The 24,809-nt window shown below is 39.1% G+C and overlaps 1 protein-coding gene across 1 annotated transcript; it reads right to left on the reverse strand.

Annotated features, from left to right (window-relative positions):
* Positions 1 to 1,469: 1,469 nt before the first annotated feature.
* LOC139242425 (obg-like ATPase 1) lies at positions 1,470 to 23,845 on the reverse strand (the record flags this gene model as incomplete). Its single annotated transcript, XM_070870348.1, has 4 exons — positions 1,470 to 2,164; positions 17,671 to 17,793; positions 21,646 to 21,742; positions 23,705 to 23,845. Coding segments are annotated over 4 exons (463 nt in total), but the record flags the coding sequence as incomplete, so codon positions are not given.
* Between the last annotated feature and the right edge of the window lie 964 nt (positions 23,846 to 24,809).

The raw sequence follows: 24,809 nt of genomic DNA on the forward strand, positions 1-24,809 counted from the left end.
TTTAGCACCTGAAGGGCAGATTCCTGCTGAAATATTCCATGTTCTTCACCGTTTTTGTCTTTTTAACAAGATTACTCTTTCTTTAAGAATCTCAGTATGTGATTCTTTTTGCCTCCCATGCTCTTTTGCTCAGTCTGTTAACATGTAGGTACAAGCTCTTCATTTCTATGGCAGAGTGATCTAATTTGGCTATAACATATATTTTATTATTGCAATTTTGACAATAGGCCTTCTTTTCCTAATGATTATTTTAGGGATGGTAGGGGAGATGCAGATATTTTAGTGCAAAGATTATTCTTTTTTCCAAGCATGTCAAATCCACATATCAACAACTGTATTTTGCCCTTAAAAAATTGGAAGTTCAGAGTTAGCATCATGACGACTGCTTTTTTGTTTGGGATGAAATGTAACAGTATCTACACCACTATAATGATGCCATCATGCTATATGTGCCACCTGACCTCTTGAATACACATTCTGTCTGATCTGTAAAGATCTAGTAATAACATAAAACTCTTCTTCCTGAACAGGTACATTTATCAGTTCAACAGCATGTACCCTGTTTTCATCTGCTACTACAGGCATAACAATGCTCAATACTGTTCCACTGCAAAATTCAACAAAAGTTTAAATGTGGCTGAAAAACAGAAGCTCAAACTGAATTTCTCAGTGTAGTTATACAGATCTGTATCTAAAATATCCACCAGCATCCTGCTTGAACTGCAAATGACAGAAATGCATAGATCAGTTAGCACCTGAAAGGGAAAATGATGTTTCAATGTGACCCTTCACCTTATTTCTTTCTTTTTCAGATGCTGACCAACCCCGTTGTGCATTTCCAGGTTGTTTTGCTGTCTCCTTTTTAGCTTATTTACTGGAAATTATGGCATAAAATAATTACAACAAATGAATTTAATGAAGGGCATATGATAAATATTTCCACAAAGTTACAGACTAGTGTTCAACACTAACTTAGGAATTCAGCAAAAGGCAACATGCAAAGTGTATCTGGTGACAAATGTATTGTCGTAGTAGAAAGGAGCTTTAATCACCAGCACAACACAATGCATTTATAAATGTCTAAAGAGGTTAACTGTAAAGGAATAAAAGCAAACCACTGAGGTGGATCTCCTGGTTGTACACAAAAATCAACAATTTGCCAAAAAAGCATAAATTTATGCTTTTGCATTACACCCATCTAGATCATGAACTCTTATAATACAGACATGAAAGTACTTATTCTCACAACAAATGTCCACCTATTCATGCTTTCAATAAATCGTCAGTACCCCAATCTTTATCTTTTAATGAAAAGAACCATTTCTGAAATATAATAAAAGCTGCCCCACACTGGCAGTTACTGTATCATACACACGTCTTTAAATTCTGTAATCAGCAACCACCAGGTGCCATATCACATTTAACACACCACAGTCAGTCAATACAGACATCCCCAAACACGCCAAGACTGTTTTTGTCAAATGTTTTATTGACTGTAAACATCTGGAGTACTGTAAAACATGCATTATCTGTAGATTCAGAAAGGAGCAAGTGGCATTGTCCTTTCTGTCAAATGTGTCAGATTTGGCATCTAGTGATGGAGATTAATGAAGTATCATGAGAGTAATATGGTTCTTGAAATGTTCCAATTTAGAGTGGAGCTCTAATCTTAAATTAAAGCTGTCGACATTTAGTGAACCTACATTTTCATTGGAATAACATTATCTCAATCCAGAACAAACATGAGGGATACAATTAAAGAACAGGCTGTCCCCACAGGTCTGAATCATGATTTACAGCCAAATATATCTAAAAAGTTAACAGCAAATTCAATAACAGTTCAGTTGTTTTAGAACATAGTTAAATTCACATATATGTAATATTAATATAAGCAGAAACCTGTCAAAGTCCCAATTTATGCAAATTGCTGCCAGATACCAATCTGTCCCTTACTTAGTCAGTAACCATATAGTTAAGTCCTTTTATTTGCAAATCTGAATACGTGCAACTTCTTGGCCATTATGTTCTACTGCTTATGACAGGAGTCAGCTGCACTTTAAATTCACTTCTTTTTTGCTTGCTGCGGAGTATTGAATTTGAAAAAGATAATGTCTCCATCTTCAACAGTGTAATTTCTGCCTTGCTGTCTATATTTTCCAGCACTCTGCAAACAATTACAAAAATGATTAAACAATCACAATGTAGATGAGGCACATAAAAATACATTTTTGTTTTCAAAAACACAATTCAGTTTCAGCTGTTTCCCTAAACAAATCCATGATTTAGAAATATATTAATTATTTAATTTACCAACTGCAAATTTATTCACTTTGTACTCCACATTTAATTTCCTAGATTTTTAAAATCTACTTCAGACAGAAAGCATGGGAGATTTTATTAAAGCTAAATATTGTTTTATTATTTTTTCCTTCATTTTGCTGTGATTATCGGCCTTACAATCAAATTAGCAACTGGAAAAATGCATCAATTTATCCATTAGTGAGCAGCCTGTACAAAATAATGAGAACACACAATTACAGGCATTTCCCAAGTGATCTTAACTGGGATTTAATAACCCACTCTACCCCAAAACTTGCATCATAGTATGCAAGAAAACTGTAGCCTTAATTTACTGCTTATTATGGGAATAAAGTTTACTCCATTGTTCACTGCAGTTTTGTCTCCTCTTAAGGCAATACAACATCTCCTTAACAGAGGAGTGGACACCAGACGCACTCTGAGACTTTTGCCACTGGCAATCTTGAATGCACTGCTAGTTGATGTGAGAGGGGTTAAAGCTAACTCTATTCTGATTTTCTGTGCCTCCCCTAGAAATGCCTGGCGGCAACCCAAATGGCAAGGCTAAGATTGAAAATCATTGTGTAGAATCGGAGATGCCAATTTGAAGCCCAACGCTCTGTGGTGCAGCATGTTGGTGGTGCTCATCTTACAGTTCCTTTTATTAAAGTGTGATCCTAAAGTGGGAAATTGTCATTTTAATCAGACACTAACCACCTGAAAAAAGCTCAATGATTAGAAAATAGTCATATTTTGTGTAAAAATCTGAGGTTTGTTTTTGCAACAACTGTCTGCACATATGATTCTGATAAGTACAATTGTTTTCAATTTGACATTCAAATTATAGGGATAGAAATGGTAAAAAGTAAATTGTGCATAACAAACGTAGTATAGCTCAAAATAATATTCAAGTGAAAGTCTACAAAAGCAAATTAAATATAAAGTAATATGACATTTACTGCCACATTAAAATAGTGATAAGCAAAATTCAAAGCAAAATATATCTTAGGTGGTAGATCAATACAGATTTAAATAATTTTGAAAATGAAACTGTAATTACTTGGGTACTCTATTAATTTATATATATTGTGGTCCTTTGTCTACAACTAATTAAAAGACCAACTGTCCTTCTAATGTTCAAGGGGCTATTTATTTTATTCATTACATTGCATGTATAGTATTTAAAAATAAATTAATAACTATTTGTAAATCCTAAATATGTATTAAGCTAGATGGTGTGTAACCAGTTCATTTGCACTTGAAAGCAGCCATCTGGAAAGGCCAGCATTTCACAACCAGATATGACTGCTAATAATGTAACATCCCTGTTGACGACAAAGCCCTCACGGAGCCATTCAACGTGAAGTTCACAGAACAAACATTAAGTGCTATTAGTCAAACCAGTGGCATAGACAGAATGCTTTCCTATAATGATTTTACTAGATAGGCTCATATTATAGCTTCCCCATACAGTATATGTTAAACCCTTTACGTTGCAAAGTGACTTATCTTTCAAATGTACACTTCTGTTATAAATAATTTTCTAAAATGCTTGCTGTCAATATAAATATATTTTGAATTATCAATAACTTACACCTATATAGCACCTTCAGCTTGATAGAACATTCCAAAGTGCTTAACAAAGACAGAAAATAACCAGAGAAGACGACATTGAGGAAATATTATGAGTTGTGATCAAAAGCAAGACTGGAGAAGTAGGTGTTGAGGATGCTTTTGAAGGAGAGGAGGGAGCAAGCAAGGTGGACAGGCTTAGGTAGACTGTTGCTGAGGGCGGGATCCAAATGCTGAAGGCTCTGCAGCCAAACATGGAGCTAAGAGAAGATGGGATGCACAGGAAGCTAGAATCACAAGAGCAGATGGCATGTACAGAAACAAAAGGGATGAATAATGAGATTTTTTTTTTAAATTGTTACTATCCTCAAACAATTGAGAGTTACCCCATATATGCAAGTCATCAACTGTAATTGAAGATATAACATTTTCAATGAAAGCAAGTAAATAACTAAATTACTTAAAATTTAAGATTGTATTGCACAATGTTTTTTGATGAAACTTATCCCATGTGACAAAAATATGAATGACATTTGCAGTTTTATTTGTCTCCTACTTCTTTGCTATGCAGACCTCTAGCAGCATAGCCTGGACTGCAAAATATTTCTTCAATGCTATCAACAAGCTTGGATAAATTTGATAGTGTTTCTCACATCCAAACAGACTGCCCACTATTGAACATTTATCTGTTTGACAAGAGAACTGATGAAAGTCACAAAGCTGAGTCAAATGAATCAGAGTAAGGGGTAGTTGTGAGAATTCAGGAAATAATCTTGTTGGGTTAAACAATTCAACTGATTGATCTTTCAGACAACTCCACTGACGATTAAATTTAAACCGGCAATTTTGCTATTCCAAAATAAAAGACTAAATTAGCTACTAAACTATCACGAACACTTCCATGTTTAAATGTGGCAGGTATTAAACCTTGGGCATGCCTGGACAAGCCATTTATGATTATCGGTAAGCCCATATTGAAACTGTAATGGAGCAACTAAACCAAATTACTAGTAGAAATAGGATTTGAACATAATATAGTAGCTCTTTCCTTCCATTAAGATAATGCAGATCTGGAAGAGATGAACATGACACAGAAATATTGCAGGGGACCCCGAGTAAAACAAAGGAAAGACAACTGGGAGAAAAGTTCAAAACAAAGAATGTAAAATGTGAAATAATGAAAATATTTTACAGAAGCTTGTTAAAACATTCAGAAAGCAGTTCAATTATTAAATAAGTCATAGAGTAGCATGTCATTATATATAAACTTAAAATCTATTAATATAAAATCTGTAACGTTTTATCGGATTCGTTTGAACCTTTATATTTAAAGCAATTGTTAAAGCATTGGCTCAAATCAGTACTTTTCTGAAAAATATTCAGCAAATCATTTTATTGTTTTTTTTTGCCCCAAAGTGTTTATGCTATTAGAACCTAACTTAGAGTCCCATATGGCTTGAGAAAAACTATCGCCGTCATATAACTATTAACTACAAAGATTTTACTAGTTTAAATGCCTGTTATATATATTTAAAACTGTTAGGGGTTGAAATTGGCCACTGCTGGAAAGGGGTGCACGCACCACGTTTCTAGTGTTTTTACCGCCGTGGTGGTTGAGGTGGCCTCTTGAGCAAAATCCCGCTCTTTGGCTTTTTTTTCAGGTGGACCGGAAATCGCTCATAATGGGGGTGGGAGTGCGGCGGTGAGCACACGAGAGGGGCAGAAGTTGGGGTGGAGTATAGTGTCCGCCGCTGTGCTGATGACATCATCATGGCGCCGCGTCACCACCTCACTTAAAGGGGAGAGCCTGCGCGATTTAAAAAGTTCGGTCCACTGGGCCACCAGGAAGGGTTTCGGCTGAGCACCCAAGAGTGGGTGTCGGTTGCCTGTTGGCAGCCCAGCCGAACCCGGGGGCATAACTGACATGGCAGTCAGCCGACAAAAAAAAACATGGCGGCAGCACGTTCTCCCCTTTAATGAGAGCCGTACTGCCATTTCAGAAGGCCACAACCTCGCTGCACCGCCTCAAAAAAGCAGGTTTTGGCACCGCCCGGAGGGAGGAAGATTTTCTCGTTGACAGGCCTTCTGCGAGGGCTCAGAGAAGACTTGCTGGCCCAGAGTTGGGCTATTTGCCCAGCGACTGGTCAGCAATTGCCCATGCAAGTCTTATGGTTAATGCAAGCAGGCATAGGGGGCATTACGCTGCCCTCCGTCTCGAGGCCCGTGACCACAACTCATCACAGTCTGCATGCCAACATGCTTCGCGGATTGGAGGTGTACTCTGGAGGTAAGCCTCTGACCAGAATTTCTAGGCCATTGATTTCTGGATATCACCACAAAATAATTTTCAAAATCAACTCACCATGTAACAGGAAAAAGCCAGTTATAAAGGTATAATTCAAAGTTAATCCCACATTTTTAAGTAATTAAATTATAAACCAGAATTATACATACAGGCACAAATTGAATACCTATTTGTGAAATAAACCCAGCACAGGATTACAGAAATCAAATGTGCAGCTAAGTTAAATCGACTAATGTGCATATAGTGTAAGACATTGTTCTGGTAGGAGGCATGGTCACACTGTTTATCCCCAAATATGCTGTTGGGGTGTCTTCCAGTGGAGGTGAGGTATTTCACCAAAGGAAAGGAGTTACATTTATATACTGCCTTTCATGAACACACGACGTCCCAAAGTGCTTTACAGCCAATGAAGTAGTCTTGAAGTGTAGTCACGGTTGCAAGATAGGAAAATGCAGTCGTTAATTTGTACAGAGCAAGGTTGCACAAACAACAATGTGATAGAGGGTGTAAAATATCAGACAGCAGATAATGCAGGCCTCTTTTCTTTACTTTTAAGTGGCTAGCTATCGGACAGTCAAGAGGTAGGTACTATGGGCCCAAGTTTCGGGTGGAGTTGCTCCTAGTGTTTTGGAGCAACTCATTTAGTTTGGAGTATGTTAGAAATTGCAATTCTCGGATATTAGTTTGCTCCCGTTCTAGTGAGTTAGTTTAGGTTGGCTTTAGGTAAAGTACTTTTTTTTCCAAAAGGTGGTGTGTCCAGCCACTCAGGCCTGTTTTGCAAGTTTCGGCATTGAAAACTTACTACAAAGTAACTTAGGATGGAGTAAATGTCCACTTTTGTAAGTTCTGAAAAACCTTACCTAGAGTTAAATTTAGTGCAGGTACAGCCAGAGATGGCGGGTGGGAAGCATTAAACACAAAGGACAAATTAACATCACAACAGGGGGGGGGGGGAAGGGAAGGGAAGTTACAGGATTTTCCATAAACACCTTCACAACATTAAAGAAACAAAGTACATTTAAAGCACTAAACAAAGCAGTACATTTAAAGCACCAAGCACTAAACGAAGCACAAAAAATAATAAGCAATTAATTAATAAAAAATAGGAGGAACCCTGCACGTAAAGCACCAAGACCAAAGTAATAAGCAATCAATCAATAAAAAATAGAAGGCCTACCTTTATGTGAAGGGAAGGTGTCTCTGTCAGTGTCTCTCTCTCTGTATCTGACAGTGAGGGGTGGGGGGGGGGTGGTGTGTGTGTGTGTGGGCCCGGGGGGAAGGCTGGAAGGAGGCATCCCTGCTCTCTTCTCCGGCCCTTCAATCATTTCAAGTGCACCCCTCCATCCCTGTTGCCACGCTCCCCCCCCTCCATCCCCCACCCTGGTAGCCACGCTCCCCCCCCCCCACTCCAGTAGCCACGCTTCCCCCCCCCTCCACCCCTCCCCGTTAGCCACGCTCCCACGAGCCATTGCGCCGGCGCGCATGCTCCAACGCGCCTGTGCAACGCTGCCGGCACTAACAAGAAGGCTGATGCCTAGCCCCGCCCCCCTGCAGGCTGTGATTGGCTTGCTCCGCCTGCAGGGAGACTACGCTGCGCCACGCCACGCTCCAGGAGGACCGGAGAATTGCTGAAGAATATTCCGACGCACCTTTGAGCCCAGGCAGGTTACATAAGTCTCGGAGGTGCGCTGTTTTCGCCAGAAGCGGAAACTTCGGCCCTAAATATCTGGTTTCTCAGTCAATGGTGCTGCATATTTGCAAGTATATTTCAGTGTGGCAGCACACAACTTAAAAAAATAAATAAACGTGGGAAGATGAAACTGCCTCAAGAACACTACCCATAGAGATTAGAACTTGTAATATAGCAGCATTAAGTAACCTGCAAACATATATTGTCACATTCATTGGGATCGACAAGGATAGGATTTCAGGCAGGCTCAGCATTAATATAAAGAGTGGCTGCATCACAAAGCATGATGCAACCTGTTAAAGCGAGGACGTTCCCCCCCTCCCCCCACCCCCATGAACATTGGGAGGCAGCACTGACGGTCTGCTGTGGAACAGGCAAGGGTGTTAAGATTTTGAGACACTACCCTGGAGACTTTGGTGGATTTAATGAATGAGCACAAGGAGCTGCTCTTATCTTCCAGTAGGACTCGACTCCCAAGGTTAACACTGGCAGGCCTGGAGAGAGATATCTGAGCAGTGAGCCTCATCTGCAGGAGATGGCTGTAATGCCATAAAATGATGAATGCTCCGAAATGCTCTGCCAAGGTAAGAATCAACTCTTGTGCTGTCTCCTTCACTGCATCACACCTTGCCACAGCATTTCTCATCCCTCCACACCACCAACCCCCTCTACACCTACTTCTACTCGAATTAGCAATGGGAACCAAGTCTACTCTCCTTATAGTTTCAGCCAAACCATCAGCAGCTGTTGTTGCCCTCACAGCAAGTTCCTGCAGGATGACTTTGCCAGAAATGCTGCAGAAACTGTTTACGTGTAGAAATAGCCAAAACTCTGCTGCCCACTTCCTATCCCAAACCAAGTCCCGCTTATCCATCACCCTTTTCTTTGCTGACCGACATAGGCTCTGGGGCCCCCAACTCCTCCAAACTAAAATTCTCATGTTTAAATCTCTTCAGGGCCACAATCCTCCATATTTCTGTAATCTCCATCCCTCATCCCAGACTATTCATAGCTCTCACTCTGGCTTCTGTGCATCCTCCTCTCCCTTAGCCACATATCTTCAGCCAATTAGGGACTATGCTCTTGAATTCCCTCCCTAAACTCCTTTGCCTCTCCACCTCCCTATTCTCCATTAAGGCCAACCTAAAAACCCATGACTTTGACTAAGCCTTAGGTTACTCATACTAATTATTTTCCTCTTTGGTTTGGTGTCCATTTTTTAATCTCATTACGTCTCTCCGACGTGCCTTGGGACTTTTTCTCTGTTAAAGGTGTGACATAAAGGCGTGGCGGCCCCGACATGCAAGGACCATCAGCAGGTCAGGGCCTTCAAAGGAGCAGCGTGGAGCCCGACCCGGCATGGCGGCCCCAACCTGCAAGGATCATCAGCAGGTCGGGTCCTTCAAGGGAGCCGCGTGAAGCATACCATTTCAAGGTGCAGCGCGAGCCGGTTCAGGAGGGAGATGGCTGTAAAGAGGGCGACTGGATTGTGAAGAGGGTGACTGGACTGGACGTCACCAAGGTCCAGGTTGCTGATTGGAGCGTGGGCAGGTACAACAGGAGCGGCGAGGTTGGGGTGAAGGAGCGTCGAGAGATTGCAGAGCGACGTGATCGGGGCCCAGGAGAGGCGTGAGTTACGGGGCCCAGAAGAGGCAAGGGCCCAGGAGCAGTACAGGCCAGCCCACACTGAAACATGTGTGTGTACTAGATCCGTGCAGCAGAGCTTGGTTAATCTTTGCCACTGGACCAAGACCTAGCTCTGTCAAGCCCGTGTGGTGGCTGGTGTGCAATAGCTACCCCACGTTTAAAAAAATCCACGCACAGGCATCTTCCACCCTTCAACATGTAGTTCGGGACCTGGAATATTAGGTCCTTCATTGAAACACCTGCGAACTCATCCTTTTTGGTGTGGAAGCAAGTCATCCTCGATACGAGGGACTGCCTATGATGATGATTGATAGATGCAAATTGCTGTTGCCTACTTTGGTGTTATCAGCGAATTTCAGAACTGTGCTCCTTATGCCCAAGTTCAAATCATCTTTATATACATCAAAAACAAAAACAATGAGCCTTGGGTACATTACTTCCAATGCTTTTCCAATCTGAGTAATATCCATTAGGCCTAATACTTTATGTTTTCTGTCCATCAACTAATTTCCAATCCATGTTGCTAACATATCCACTGATTACAGACTTGAATTTTTGTAGCAGGTCTCTTGACATCTCATTAAATATTGTTTGAAAATCCATATAAACTACATCTACTACATTATCTATCCAGTCATAATTACAAAAAAACTCTTACATTTATTAAACATGACTTGTCTTTATCAAATCCATGCTAACTTAATTATCCCTTGCATACTCATTAATTTGATCTCTAATTATGGATTCTTAGAGTTTACCCAGAAGTGATGTTAGACTAACTAGTCTATGGAAAAAAAAGAAAGGGAAGAGGACCTCTCCCTGGTTACTGTCTGAGGTCGTTTGAAATCTTGGCACCGTATTTGATCCGGAGATGGGCTGCCTAACCACACCAAAACCAACTACTTCCACCTCCGTAACATAGCCAGTCTCTGCCCTTGCCTCAGCTCATCTGCTGCTGAAACCCTCATTTGTACCTTTGTTACCTCTAGACTTGACTATTCCCATGCTCTCCCGGTCAGCCTCCCATCTTCCACATTCCATAAACACAAACTCATCAAAAACTCTGCTGCCCGTATCATAAGAACATAAGAATTAGGAACAGGAGTAGGCCATCTAGCCCCTCGAGCCTGCTCCGCCATTCAACAAGATCATAGCTGATCTGGCCGTGGACTCAGCTCCACTTACCCGCCCACTCCCCATAACCCTTAATTTCCTTATTGGTTAAAAATCTATCTGTGATTTGAATACATTCAATGAGCTAGCCTCAACTGCTTCCTTGGGCAGAGAATTCCACAGATTCACAACCCTCTGGGAGAAGAAATTCCTTCTCGACTCTATTTTAAATTGGCTCCCCCGTATTTTGAGGCTGTGCCCCCTAGTTCTAGTCTCCCCGACCAGTGGAAACAACCTCTCTGCCTCTATCTTGTCTATCCCTTTCATTATTTTAAATGTTTCTATAAGATCACCCCTCATTCTTCTGAACTCCAACGAGTAAAGACCCAGTCTACTCAATCTATCATTATAAGGTAACCCCCTCATCTCCGGAATCAGCCTAGTGAATCGTCTCTGTACCCACTCCAAAGCTAGTTTCTCCTTTCTTCAGTAAGGTGACCAAAACTGCACGCAGTACTCCAGGTGCGGCCTCACCAATACCCTGTACAGTTGCAGCAGGACCTCCCTGCTTTTGTACTCCATCCCTCTCACAATGAAGGCCAACATTTCATTTGCCTTCCTGATTACCTGCTGCACCTGCAAACTAACCTTTTGGGATTCATGCACAAGGACCCCCAGGTCCCTCTGCACCGCAGCATGTTGTTATTTCTCCCCATTCAAATAATATTCCCTTTTACTGTTTTTTTTCCCCCAAGGTGGATGACCTCACATTTTCCGACATTGTATTCCATCTGCCAAACCTTAGCCCATTCGCTTAACCTATCTAAATCTCTTTGCAGCCTCTCTGTGTCCTCTACACAACCCGCTTTCCCACTAATCTTTGTGTCATCTGCAAATTTTGTTACACTACACTCTGTCCCCTCTTCCAGGTCATCTATGTATATTGTAAACAATTGTGGTCCCAGCACCGATCTCTGTGGCACACCACTAACCACCGATTTCCAACCCGAAAAGGACCCATTTATCCCGACTCTCTGCTTTCTGTTAGTCAGCCAATTCTCTATCCATGCTAATGCATTTCCTCTGACTCCGCGTACCTTTATCTTCTGCAGTAACCTTTTGTGTGGCACCTTATCGAATGCCTTTTGGAAATCCAAATACACCACATCCATCGGTACACCTCTATCCACCATGCTCGTTATATCCTCAAAGAATTCCAGTAAATTAGTTAAACATGATTTCCCCTTCATGAATCCATGTTGCGTCTGCTTGATTGCACTATTCCTATCTAGATGTCCTGCTATTTCTTCCTTAATGATAGCTTCAAGCATTTTCCCCACTACAGATGTTAAACTAACCGGTCTATAGTTACCTGCCTTTTGTCTGCCCCCCTTTTTAAACAGAGGCGTTACATTAGCTGCTTTCCAATCCGCTGGTACCTCCTCAGAGTCCAGAGAATTTTGGTAGATTATAACGAATGCATCTGCTATAACTTCCGTCATCTCTTTTAATACCCTGGGATGCATTTCATCAGGACCAGGGGACTACCTTGAGTCCCATTAGCCTGTCCAGCACTACCCCCCTAGTGATAGTGATTATCTCAAGTTCCTCCCTTCCCACATTCCCGTGACCAACAATTTTTGGCATGGTTTTTGTGTCTTCCACTGTGAAGACCGAAGCAAAATAATTGTTTACGGTCTCAGCCTTTTCCACATTTCCCATTATTAAATCTCCCTTCTCATCTTCTAAGGGACCAACATTTATTTTAGTCACTTTTCCGTTTTATATATCGGTAAAAGCTTTTACTATCTGTTTTTATGTTTTGCGCAAGTTTACTTTCGTAATCTATCTTTCCTTTCTTTATTGCTTTCTTAGTCATTCTTTGCTGTCGTTTAAAATTTTCCCAATCTTCTAGTTTTCCACTAACCTTGGCCACCTTATACGCATTGGTTTTTAATTTGATATTCGCCTTTATTTCCTTGGTTATCCATGGTTAGTTATCCCTTCTCTTACCGCCCTTCTTTTTCACTGGAATATATTTTTGTTGAGTACTATGAAAGAGCTCCTTAAAAGTCCTCCACTGTTCCTCAATTGTGCCACCGTTTAGTCTGTGTTTCCAGTCTACTTTAGCCAACTCTGCCCTCATCCCACTGTAGTCCCCTTTGTTTAAGCATAGTACGCTCGTTTGAGACACTACTTCCTTACCCTCAATCTGTATTATAAATTCAACCATACTGTGATCACTCATTCCGAGAGGGTCTTTTACTAGGAGATTGTTTATTAGTACACAGGACCAGATCTAAGATAGCTTGCTCCCTTGTAGGTTCTGTAACATACTGTTCTAAGAAACAATCCCGTATGCATTCTATGAATTCCTCCTCAAGGCTACCCCATGCAATTTGATTTGACAAATCGATATGTAGGTTAAAATCCCCCATGCTTACTGCTGTTCCTTTTTCACATGCGTCCATTATTCCCTTGATTATTGTCCACCCCACCGTGAAGTTATTATTTGGGGGCCTATAAACTATGCCCACCAGTGACTTTTTCCCCTTATTATCTTTAATCTCCACCCACAATGATTCAACATTTTGTTCACTCGAGCCAGTATCATCTCTCACAACTGCCCTGATATCATCCTTTATTAACAGAGCTACCCCACCTCCTTTCCCTTCTTGTCTATCTTTCCGAATCGTCAGATACCCCTGTATGTTTAATTCCCAGTCTTGGCCACCCTGTTTCTGGAATGGCCACCAAATCATACCCATTTGTAATGATTTGTGCTGTCAACTCTTACCAAGCCCCATTCACCCTTCACCTTTGTGCTCGCTGACCTACATTGGCTCCTGGTCCGGTAGCACCGTGATTTAAAAATTCTTATCCTTGTTTTTGAATCACTTCATGGCTGCACACCTCCCTATCTCTGTAACCTCCTCCAGCCCTACAACCCTCAGATTTCTGCGCTCTTTCAATTCTGACCTCTTGTACAGCCCTGATTTTATTTGTTCCACCATTGCTTGACGTGCCTTCAGTTGCCTGGACACTAGTCTATAACTCCCTCCATAAGCCTCACCATCTCTACCCCTCTCTCCTCCTTTAAGATGCTCCTTAAAACCTACCTTTTTAACCAAGCTTTTGCTCACTTGTTCCAATACCTCATGTGGTTTGGTGTCAAAGCTTGTTCGATAACGCTCTTGTGAAGCATCCTGGGACATTTTACTACGTTAAAAGCGCGATATGAATGCAAGTTGTTGTTGAGATGTAGGCTTTGGTGCTCGACCTTTTCTGCCTTTTCACTTTCTATAGTTAAATTACAGTGCTAAACCATAACAGTAATAGTTTAGTGGGAGACACTGGAAATGTAGTACTACTGCTTGTACAGTTTGAAGAGGTTTGGTGCATGCTGTACAAGAATTCAGGTAATTAAAAAATCAGAAAATGGTTAGACTGGAATGTAGGGGGTATGATCAAGAATTTTGCAGATGATACTAAAATCAGCTGTGTGGTTGATAAAGAAGAAGAAAGCTGTAGACTGCAGGAAGATATCAATGAACTGGTCAGGTGGGCAGAACAGTGGCAAATGGAATTCAATCCAGAGAAGTGTGTGGTAATGCATTTAGGGAGGACTAACAAGTCAAGGGAATACACATATATGGTAGGACACTGAGAAGTGTAGAGGAAACAAAGAAACCTTGGAGTGCAGGTCCATAGATCATTGAAGGTAGCAGGCCAGGGAGATAAGGTGGTTAAGAAGGCATACGGAATACTTGCCTTTATTAGCCAAGGCATAGAATACAAGAGCAGGGAGGTTCTGCTTGAACTGAATAAAACACTAGTTAGGCCACAGCTAGAGTACTGCATGCAGTTCTGGTCACATTACAGGAAAGATGTGATTGCATTAGAGAGGGTACAGAAGAGATTTACGAGGATGTTGCCTGGACTGGAGAATTTTAGCTATGAGGAAAGATTGGATAGACTGGGTTTGTTTTCTTTGGAAAAGAGGAGGCTGAGGGGAGACCTTATTGAGGTGTATAACATTATGAGGGGCCTGGACAGACTGGATAGGAAGGACCTGTTTCCCTTAGCAGAGGGGTCAACAACCAGGGGGCACAGATTTAAAGTAATTGGTATGAGGTTTAGAGGAGATTTGAGGGGAAATTTCTTCACCCAGAGGGTGGTGGGGGTCTGGAACTCACTGCCTGAAAGGGTGGTAGAGGCAGAAACCCTCACCATATTTAAAAAGTGCTTGGATATGCACTTGAAGTGCCGTAACCTACAGGGCTACGGACCAAGAGCTGGAAAGTGGGATTAGGCTGGATAGGTCTTTGTCGGCCAGCGTGGACAGAAGAAAATGGCCTCCTTCTGTGCTGTAAATTTCTATGATTCTATGATTCAGGATAAAATATTTTCTTTCAAATGGAAATCTAATGCCCCAACAGTGAAGTCGCCACCACCACCCTGGCATAAAAATTCTTCTACTTTGTTAAAGAATGACCAAAATTAAAAGAATATGCAATGAGCAAGTTTGAAATAATGAGTAATTCTTCACTGCAGTGCTAGAATTGTTTATCTAGGGAGAATGGAACTACTTTCCTACTCCCCCTGAATCCATGGTGTAAACCTGACCACACTTACTAATTTTCTCCCCTATCACATCTGCAACCAATATATTTGGTGTAGCCATTTCAGGAATGAACCATTGAGCTATCATACGTTTTTTTCCCTATTAATTAGTATAAACAAACAAAAAGCAAAAAATTGTTTTCACCTTTTGAAACCTACTGTGTGAAAATAAACCCCATGCCTGAATTAAATTCAGCAGATCATAAGTTCAGCATTACTTTCATAATACTTCAAATACAACAATTATAATAGTATATTACCCATGGACGCAATAACCAAGTACTTAAATAAAAAGATAAAAAATCTAGCATTTTGTGGTTCCTGCGTCCATGTGTAATATACTTTATAATTGTTGAATTTGAAGTATTGTGAATTAAATGCCGAACTTATAATCTGCTGAATTTAATTCAAGCATAGAATTTCTTATCTTTAGCTTTTTATTTCAGTACTACTGCAGAAACAGAAACATGGTAGCAAAGGAAATTTAATCTTACATACTAGCTCAAAAAGTGAATTTGGAAGGACGATGTCTTGTGTTTTTATATGAAGTAGCCTAGCCAGCTCTGCAACTAACTGCCAAATAATGACAAATACCATTATTCTCGTGCAAAGTTGTCAATCGGTGGCTTTCTAGCTCAGACAGTCTAAAGTACAAAATCTTGTTGAATTTACTAGACTTGTACCACCAAAGCAGAGGGCTGAAATCACAGGAATCTATGCGGATGAAATTACCTGGCAAAAATGAAGGTATTTACTAAAATAAGTACTATATATTTTTAATAGATTAATTTTAACACAGAACAGGAGAATAATTTTCACAGAAAATACTTCTCTCAATCTTTCCTCTTTCAATCCCATTTAGGACACTTCCATAACAATCTGGATAGAAATAGCTCATGACATAATGGAAAGCACAAATCTATTCTTCATACCTTTAATAGTTTTCATTAAAATACAAAATGTTTAAAAGAGTATTTTAAGTGGGTTATAAATGTAATATCTTATGGTTCACAAACTATTTTTACTTTCATGGTGTTGCTCATCATATCAGGTTCACTTACATAGAAATAAAAATCATATTTCATAGTTGGTTAGATTATTCATTTTATATTGATACTGGTACAACCAAACTAACATTGTAGCTTTTTGAACCAACAATCTGAAAAAAAGAATCGTTTCAAATTGTGTCAAAAGCATAGAAGACTAGAAAAACATTCTGATCAATGTCAGGCAATCATATTGCATGGTGTCTGTACTCACTCGGGAGTTTTACACTATACTTTAAATTTACTCATTTGATTCATATGTATGGTGAATAGTAATAATTTTCAATGCATATTTTGCAAGATAGTGCCTATTTTTAATATATAAATTGGGTGTTCAATTAAGATTTAAAACTACAGAATAACCAAAGTAATTCCATTCCTATATTTAGCAAATTCTATTACTTTGTACTGTAGAACTGTTGGCAATTAATAGAAATAACATGCTTGTGTCATTAGTAGTTTATGAAGTGAAAAAAAACTTAATCTGTGTCTTTGTACTGAAACTGCCATCTAGTGTTTAGAAAACAGATTAACTATATCTGTAAGGATTGTCTACTTGAAGTACATTGTTGCTTAATGGGTTCTTTTTTAATTTGTCAGAAACTGTGATTAAAAAGTCCCATTCTTAGTTTAGTACAAAGATACTTATTTCCTTTTCCCCCAAATACAATAAAAGTAAACCATTCACTGAGTCATTCATTGGTTTATTTAAGACACAACCATAGTTTAAGATAAAGAGGTGCTTTGGCTTGCAAGCATTTATGATGTGATGAGCTGCTCTGTAAGAAATACAATTGATTTGATTCAGTGCTCAAACATGAACTCAAATTGTATCTGTTGATATTATGAATAGCTGATAAAGCAGAAGTATTATCCTACACAGTTTAAATGGTGAGAAGCTCGCATAATTAGATAAGAAACAATCATTTAGGCAAGTTTAAGATGGTTAATTACCAATATTAAATAAAATGTTATCGAACTATAAAACAATGAGCTACATATATTGTACTGACTTGTCCCTGAAATTGATATTGGATTTTCCATAGTTGAAAATAATGGACACATTATCATTTTAAAGCAACATAAAATCAATAAAAATATCAAACACTATTGTAAAACACACAAGCTGTTCTTACAGCCTTTGCACAATATTGAAGTACAGAATCAGTGCTTTTAAGCTGCCATTCACTTTTGGACTCTGTTATCCTGCCATGTCTTTTATAACAGAACTCAGATAATTCTTTCCCCAGTGTAAATCCACAGTACATTTGTATCAGCAGCAATTCTAAAACTGAATGTGACTGCCACAGTCACTTATCGCTAGAGACTTCTCTTAATTCAAAGAAATGTCTAAAAAGCTGCAATAGTACTCTCACCTTGACAGCAGTTTCACTGCCTTCTGCTTTAAAATCTTCAAATTTCATTACATCGGCCATAATGAAGCCCTTCTCGAAATCTGTGTGGATCTTGCCAGCAGCCTGAGGCGCCTTCGTCCCTTTCTGTCAGTAGAAGACCAAAGGAAAATTAATTGTTTTTAGGAAGATGGATTACAGGAGAGATGCATGTCCCTTTGATACAGTATCAGGCTTCAGAGAAACTTTGCTTCATATCACTTGACATGTCACATATACAATCACCCGTATCCGGATATTGGATACCCATTTAGCAAACCAGAGATAAAGTCACCTCTGTTATCAATGCAAAACAGCAATTTTTGATACAGATTTTGAAGGTGGTATTGATTTTAGATGAAGTAATCTTGTCACGGTGAGCCCAGCTACATCTTTTCTCATTTAAGGTGTCTGAGGCAATGTTTTGGTTACATGATCTGAGACTGTAATTGAATTTATTGACCCAAAAAGGGCACAAACAGCATTTTTCAAAATGTTAGACAAGCTTTGCTTGCTACATTTCCACAGTACATATATTGGCACTCAAACTCTCAATACAGAAATCAATTAAACGTTTTCAGTTTCTAAAATTCTATTTAAGGGATTTATGTTTATTAGAATGAATGATACAAAGGGGAAACATATAAACCAGGATACGTATAACCAAATTACTGCACTAATCTTAAAATGAAAAATGTACAATAAAACATGGTCAACGTTTAAACACTAACTATCCAAAATGATGTAATTTTTATAGGTTTGTTACACACGGGCAAAGATGAGTAACTTCAGGAAAATGAGTGAAAATAAGCTTTACAACTGCTGCATGGTTCTATTTTATGTTTGTCCATCATATGCTTTATTTGCATATCTTTACCATGTTAATAAACCACATTCAGTGATTAAAGCTAAGCTTGCATTTAATTTTTGAGAACTGTGGTAGAAGGTAGCACCTGATTCGAAAAGCACAAAAGAGCTATGTGCCAACGTCCAGTGTTCATATGATGACTATTATAATCTACAAAACATAAAGTAATGTCCTTGATAGTTATATTTATCAGTGTTCTATCATAAATCAGAGTTAAGGTTTATGTAGGACAGGAATACAATATTATGTAATTGTCCATATGCTGAATTATAAAGGGTCCACAATTGTCAAAAAAGGCCATGCAAGGAAATGTGACACATAATGGCAACCTCAAAGATGTTTAGCAGAGCATGTTAAAATGTCTGACATTACAAAATTTAGTTTTCATAATAACAGATATATTGAGTTTACCTGACTAAATATATCTGAAACATTTAAAGTTACTAACACAGAGCATTGCACCAATAATTATCAGTGCAAGGTAAATGATCACCCCCCCACCCCCTTCCCCACAGTGAATATTTACATGTCATCTAACTTTACTTTGCAGACAACATGTGTACAGTAACTGACAATAGGTTCAATATGACATCTCACTTTACTTGGCCTGGACACAGTAGATGGTTACTATATTGGCTGTAATGGCAAATTCATTTTCAGCTTCATGTAAAAAATGTATTTCTTAAAATGATGCCCTCAAAAAAAATATGTACAGACATTCAATATATAATTTACATGCAAGTTGATTAAGTGATATTAATTTGATAGTGTCAACATATGATAGAATAACCAATGTGATTTTTAATGCTTTAAAAACTTTGCACCCCCAATTTGATACAACTGTGGCAAACCAAACAGGCAGAACAAGCTCGAGGTATTGAATGGCCTACTCCTGTTCCTATGTTCCAAAGAGTATCCCATTAAGCACTATTTCCTTTACAGTTGTGCACGTGGAACATGCAATGTAATTTACCAGTTTGTTTTACTTTTTATGAAAATGATATGCTGTTGACATCAGCTGCTGTCAGTGTTATCAGCCACTACTGGGCAGAAGAATGAATTTCAGCTTCTAAGCAATAAATAGCAATGAAACGGATGTCAAACCTCACTTCTACAATACAGGTATCCATTGACTGACAATTCTGCAGGCCTCCATCTAATACAAATTATGATTTCAGGAATATGAATCCAACAGATCGGAGATTTTTGACCAACTATTGTGTGAGACATAAAACAGGAAAGACATCTGAATTGCAACTAGTTCTACAGAGTGCCCGTTCCCGTTAAATTATTTAACATTATAATTTAAAATTTACAATGTCATAGAATTTAAAAGCTTTCGTGCCCACATACAATGACAAGAGAAAGTCTTTACAGGTCGTTTGAAATCTTTAGTGTAGTCACTGTTCCTACATCATCATCATCATCATCTTAGGCAGTCCCTCGGAATCGAGGAAGACTTGCTTCCACTCCTGAAGTGGGTTCTTTGGTGGCTGAACAGGCCAATACGAGAGCCACAGACTCTGTCACAGGTGGGAAGGATAGTCGTTGAGGGAAGGGGTGGGTGAGACTGCTTTTGCCACATGCTCTTTCCGATGCCTGCGCTTGATTTCTGCATGCTCTCAGCGTTGAGACTCGAGGTGCTCAGCGCCCTCTTGGATGCACTTCCTCCACTTAGGGTGTTCTTGGGCCAGGGACTCCCAGGTGTCAGTGGGGATGTCACACTTTATCAGGGAGGCTTTGAGGGTGTCCTTGTAGCGTTTCCGCTGCCCACCTTTGACTCGTGTGCCGCGTTCTCAATCTTTCTCGCCGCCATGCTCCACCTCACAGTCAACAAGCTCCCCACTGGAGTGGAACTAAACTACAGAACCAGTTCAACCTGCGCCGTCTCCAGGCCAGGACCAAGACCACCCCAACCTCTGTCGTCGAGCTACAGTATGCAGACGACGCCTGCGTCTGCGCACATAGAGGCTGAACTCTAGGACATAGTCGACGTATTTACTGAGGCGTACGAAAGCATGGGCCTTACGATAAACATCCGTAAGACAAAGGTCCTCCACCAGCCTGTCCTCACCACACAACACTGCCCCCCAGTCATCAAGTCACCGTTCCTACATTACAACAGTGACTACACTCCAAAAGTACTTCATTGGCTGAGAAAAGCGCTATATAAATCCAAGTCTTTTTACTGTTGGAAGCTGGGTCATTAAGCAGAGAACAACTCACAGCTACAAGGCAAGTTTAAAAGTAGAACGTGTGTAGCAATCTAACAGCTGCCAAAAAACTCAAATAATTTACATTTAAATGTGGTCAATCATGTTGTACATAAATTCAACTATTGTGATTAACTCCATACCCACATTGAGTATAAACAACTTGTGCCATTTTGATACTCTTTATTAAAACTTTAATCTGTACAGGAAATTCACATTTGAAATGTTGCACACACAAATTAACAGAATATTTTTTGACAACTGATGATATTGCACACATTTTGAACTAAATGTCAGAAAAAAACTCAATTGTGCCATATTTAATGTACTACAAACATTAACCTGCAAGAAATCAGCACACAAAATGAAAAATTCATGAAGGTACATTCATGAGTACTACTTAAGAATAAAAAACATTTTGCATATTAACAGTAGATTATATTAATACAATACTGTTAGTTTAAAAAAATCCATGTTAGTCAAGTAAAGCAAGCGAAGAAGCCACGCACAACCCAAACAAACTTAGCAAATACCAAATGAAAAGCAACATCAATTTCACTGGCGACAAACCCAGTCACACAGATTAAGCAAGCACAATACTGAGGTGCCTTATCTCTGACCACAGGAGGAGGGAAGATAGATTCTGCAGGATGAAGAAATTCATACTATGTAATAGGCAGAATCAATTGCTACCTGCCTCAATCAATGCACCCCACTTTCACTGTTCAACAGCTCACAAATAATTAAAGTTAACACGAACAAAACCTCATCTATAATGACTAGCTAACCACTGCCGTGACAAACTTAAAAGTCGGTGATATCAATCTGAACTCAACAGTGTGGAACTGTGTATGGCTGACAACAGACTATGAAACATACCTTTATGGTCCATGCTCGCACTTCATCTGGGCCTGCAGTAAAAAAATATTCAAGCTGCAGAGATGAGAATCCAGTCTTGATGATCTTGGGCAATGCACTGAAATCACAAAACATATAAATGTTTCTTTTAAGGTATATTCAATTTATTTCAGTGAAAAAGTTTAAAAAAAACATTTATAAACATTTTAGGATTTTGAAAATGTGCATTAAAAATACAAATATGTTATACAAAAATGTTATCTTTCATAAAGATGTCAAATGACAAAATATATGCTTATTCTCTAATTCTTATGCTTGTGTATAATAATCACTTTTTGTAATTTTTGCTGTCAGTAAATATACACATTGAAATGCCTAAAATAGTGTGCATTTATTACTGCATTTTGAAGTTGCAACTTATGTACATATATTATATTCTAAAGACTCTCTTCCCTGCCATAACACATGTATTGAGGGAGGTTTGGCAAGGAAGATTATCTTGAGAATACACTACCTACAGTCTGACAGAAACCTCCCAACTTCTGCAACAAGATTATAAACCATCACTTTAGACAGTAAGTAATTTTTAATACAACATTTCTAAGTAAAAACTGAACAGGGTTCCTACAGCATAAAATCCAATAATAATTATTATGGGCCTGGATAATGCATATGTGCAATTGTATATCATATGGGCTATACCAATACTAACACACACAGTTTTGATACCTTGTCTTAAATAGTATGTTATTACAACCCTATGCAATTTTCTCCATACACTAATTTAATGTGGCACACTACTACATAAACATAAGAAATAGGAACAGGAGTAGGCCATAAGGCCCCTCGAGCCTACTCTGCCATTCAATAAGATCATGGCTGATCTGATCATGAACTCAGCTGCACTTCCCCGCTCACTCCCCATAACCCCTTATCCCCTTACCATTTAAGAAACTATCTATTTCTGTCTTAAATTTATTCAATGTCCCAGTTTCCACAGCTCTCTGAGGCAGCGAATTCTACAGATTTGCAACCCTCAGAGAGAAGAAATTTCTCCTCAACTCTGTTTTAAATGGGCGGCCCCTTATTCTAAGATCATGCCCTCTAGTTCTAATCTCACCCATCAATGGAAACATCCTCTCTGCATCCACCTTGTCAACCCCCCTCATAATCTTATTCGTTTCGATAAGATCACCTCTCATTCTTCTGAATTCCAATGAGTAGAGGTTCAACCTACTCAACCTTTCCTCATAAGTCAACCCCTCATCCCCGGAATCAACCTAGTGAACCTTCTTTGAACTGCCTCCAAAGCAAGTATATCCTTTCGTAAATATGGAAACCAAAACTACATGCTGTATTCCAGGTGTAGCCTCACCATGGGGATACCTGCCAGTCTTATGCTACTCTCAATTGGCAAAAAATTGCAGCGCAACAAGAAATGTTTCATTTTTAAATAGTGAGGGCACAAGAAACATGCAAAAAGCTCCCCATGATGAGTGAAATTTGACTCCAAGCTCCAGTTCAAGCTTAGGCATTTCTTAATGTACTAAATACCTTTCTGGCTTCTGCTCAGCTTATTAGAAATGAAGGATTATGTACAGTGAAGGGGGAAAGAAAAGATAAAGATACAAGATAACTAAACAACAGGAATACCAAGCAATCTGGCTCCTGTCCTTGGAAACCTACTTAATACAACCAACCTCATGCCCTAAATCCCAAAACACTTCCCATGAGCAGAAACCAGATCAGATGAGGAGGGGAATGAGCCAGTTACAGCAATCCATGAACAAGGAGCGAGACCACAAACAACAGGATTATGAGTAGGCAAGGACCTCATGGTACCTGACTCAACTGAACCCCAGGAACGCAGAACAAACAAATTACTTAAACCTTTGCTCCACATAAAGATTATCCTGACCGAACAAACTAATTTATCTACGTACTCCTGTCACAAACACCAAGAAATCAAAATGCATAATGGCTTTGTAAAATATATAATTTGAAAGCATGTTCTGCTCTTCAATTAGGTAGAATCATTCAGAATTCTTAATAGAAGTTTGCAGAAGAAATGCCTATTAACCTTTGGGTTTTCTTTTCTTCCAGATATTTTGTTGTTTCTTCTTTATCCATCTCCTGTAACTGGAGTTCCAGTATTCCACTGAAAGGTATGACCAGCGCTCCTGGGTCATGCTTGTCCACCCACTCTTTAATTTTTACCAACCTGTACACAAAAGGCACAAAAACATAATCATGTGCTACATGCATCACTGTACCACATTCATTATCCAGTAGCACATACATATTCATAAGCAATGTGTAGTTTTTATGATGCCATTTTTCTATATATATCTTCCAAGGTCAAGACATTTTCAAGTAATGATTATGCTAAGAAACTGAAATACCACTACAATGTTGCAGATAGCTTTTACTCGACCTGAAGTTGCAGAAGCTAATTTAGAGGCACAAGTTACTTTGCAAGTAAAAAAGAATGAAAAATAAAATAAAGCCACTTCCCAAAATATAGCATTATCTGATAACAGCTATTATGAATTTCATGAAAATTGTGAAGGCTCATTTGAACCAATTTTCCGCATTCTTACTAAAAATATACTCAGCTTCAGAATTTCACCAACTTATTGCCAACCTGGCACAAATTATTTTTTTTAATGCCAAAATTGTCATATAAAAAGAAACATTTTGAATGCTAAAGGATGTTCTAAAAGTAAATCATAATTCTGTACTTAACTAATGGAACCTGTGTACAGAAGACTTAAAAAAGAGTTTTGTTTACACATTATGCCTCTTTATATGAAAACCATTATTATTAATAAAGATATCTAGACACAAATGGGAGGGGGTCAAATAGATAGAAGTAAATTATCCAAATGTAAGAGAGATAGGAAAGCAGGTTAGCTAATCTCAAAAGAAGCAGATTGTACAGAGTTTATTCGGAATGTTAATTCTTAACAAAACAGCAGGAGGCAAGAACAATTATGAGATTAAACACACACCCATTCAGTGCAGCTTTGGACTGATCCCAAGAAATTAGATGCAGTCAATTTCCATACTTTTGTTTCCGAGCACTGATAAGTCATAGTTTACTCACAGAAATATCCTATTATTACCTATACTCGTTATTTCATTAAAAAGCTGTGAACATGGTGCGTAAATGTAATAGCATTTAA

This window comes from Pristiophorus japonicus, unplaced genomic scaffold, assembly GCF_044704955.1.
Source record: "Pristiophorus japonicus isolate sPriJap1 unplaced genomic scaffold, sPriJap1.hap1 HAP1_SCAFFOLD_1328, whole genome shotgun sequence".
NCBI lineage: Eukaryota > Metazoa > Chordata > Chondrichthyes > Pristiophoridae > Pristiophorus > Pristiophorus japonicus.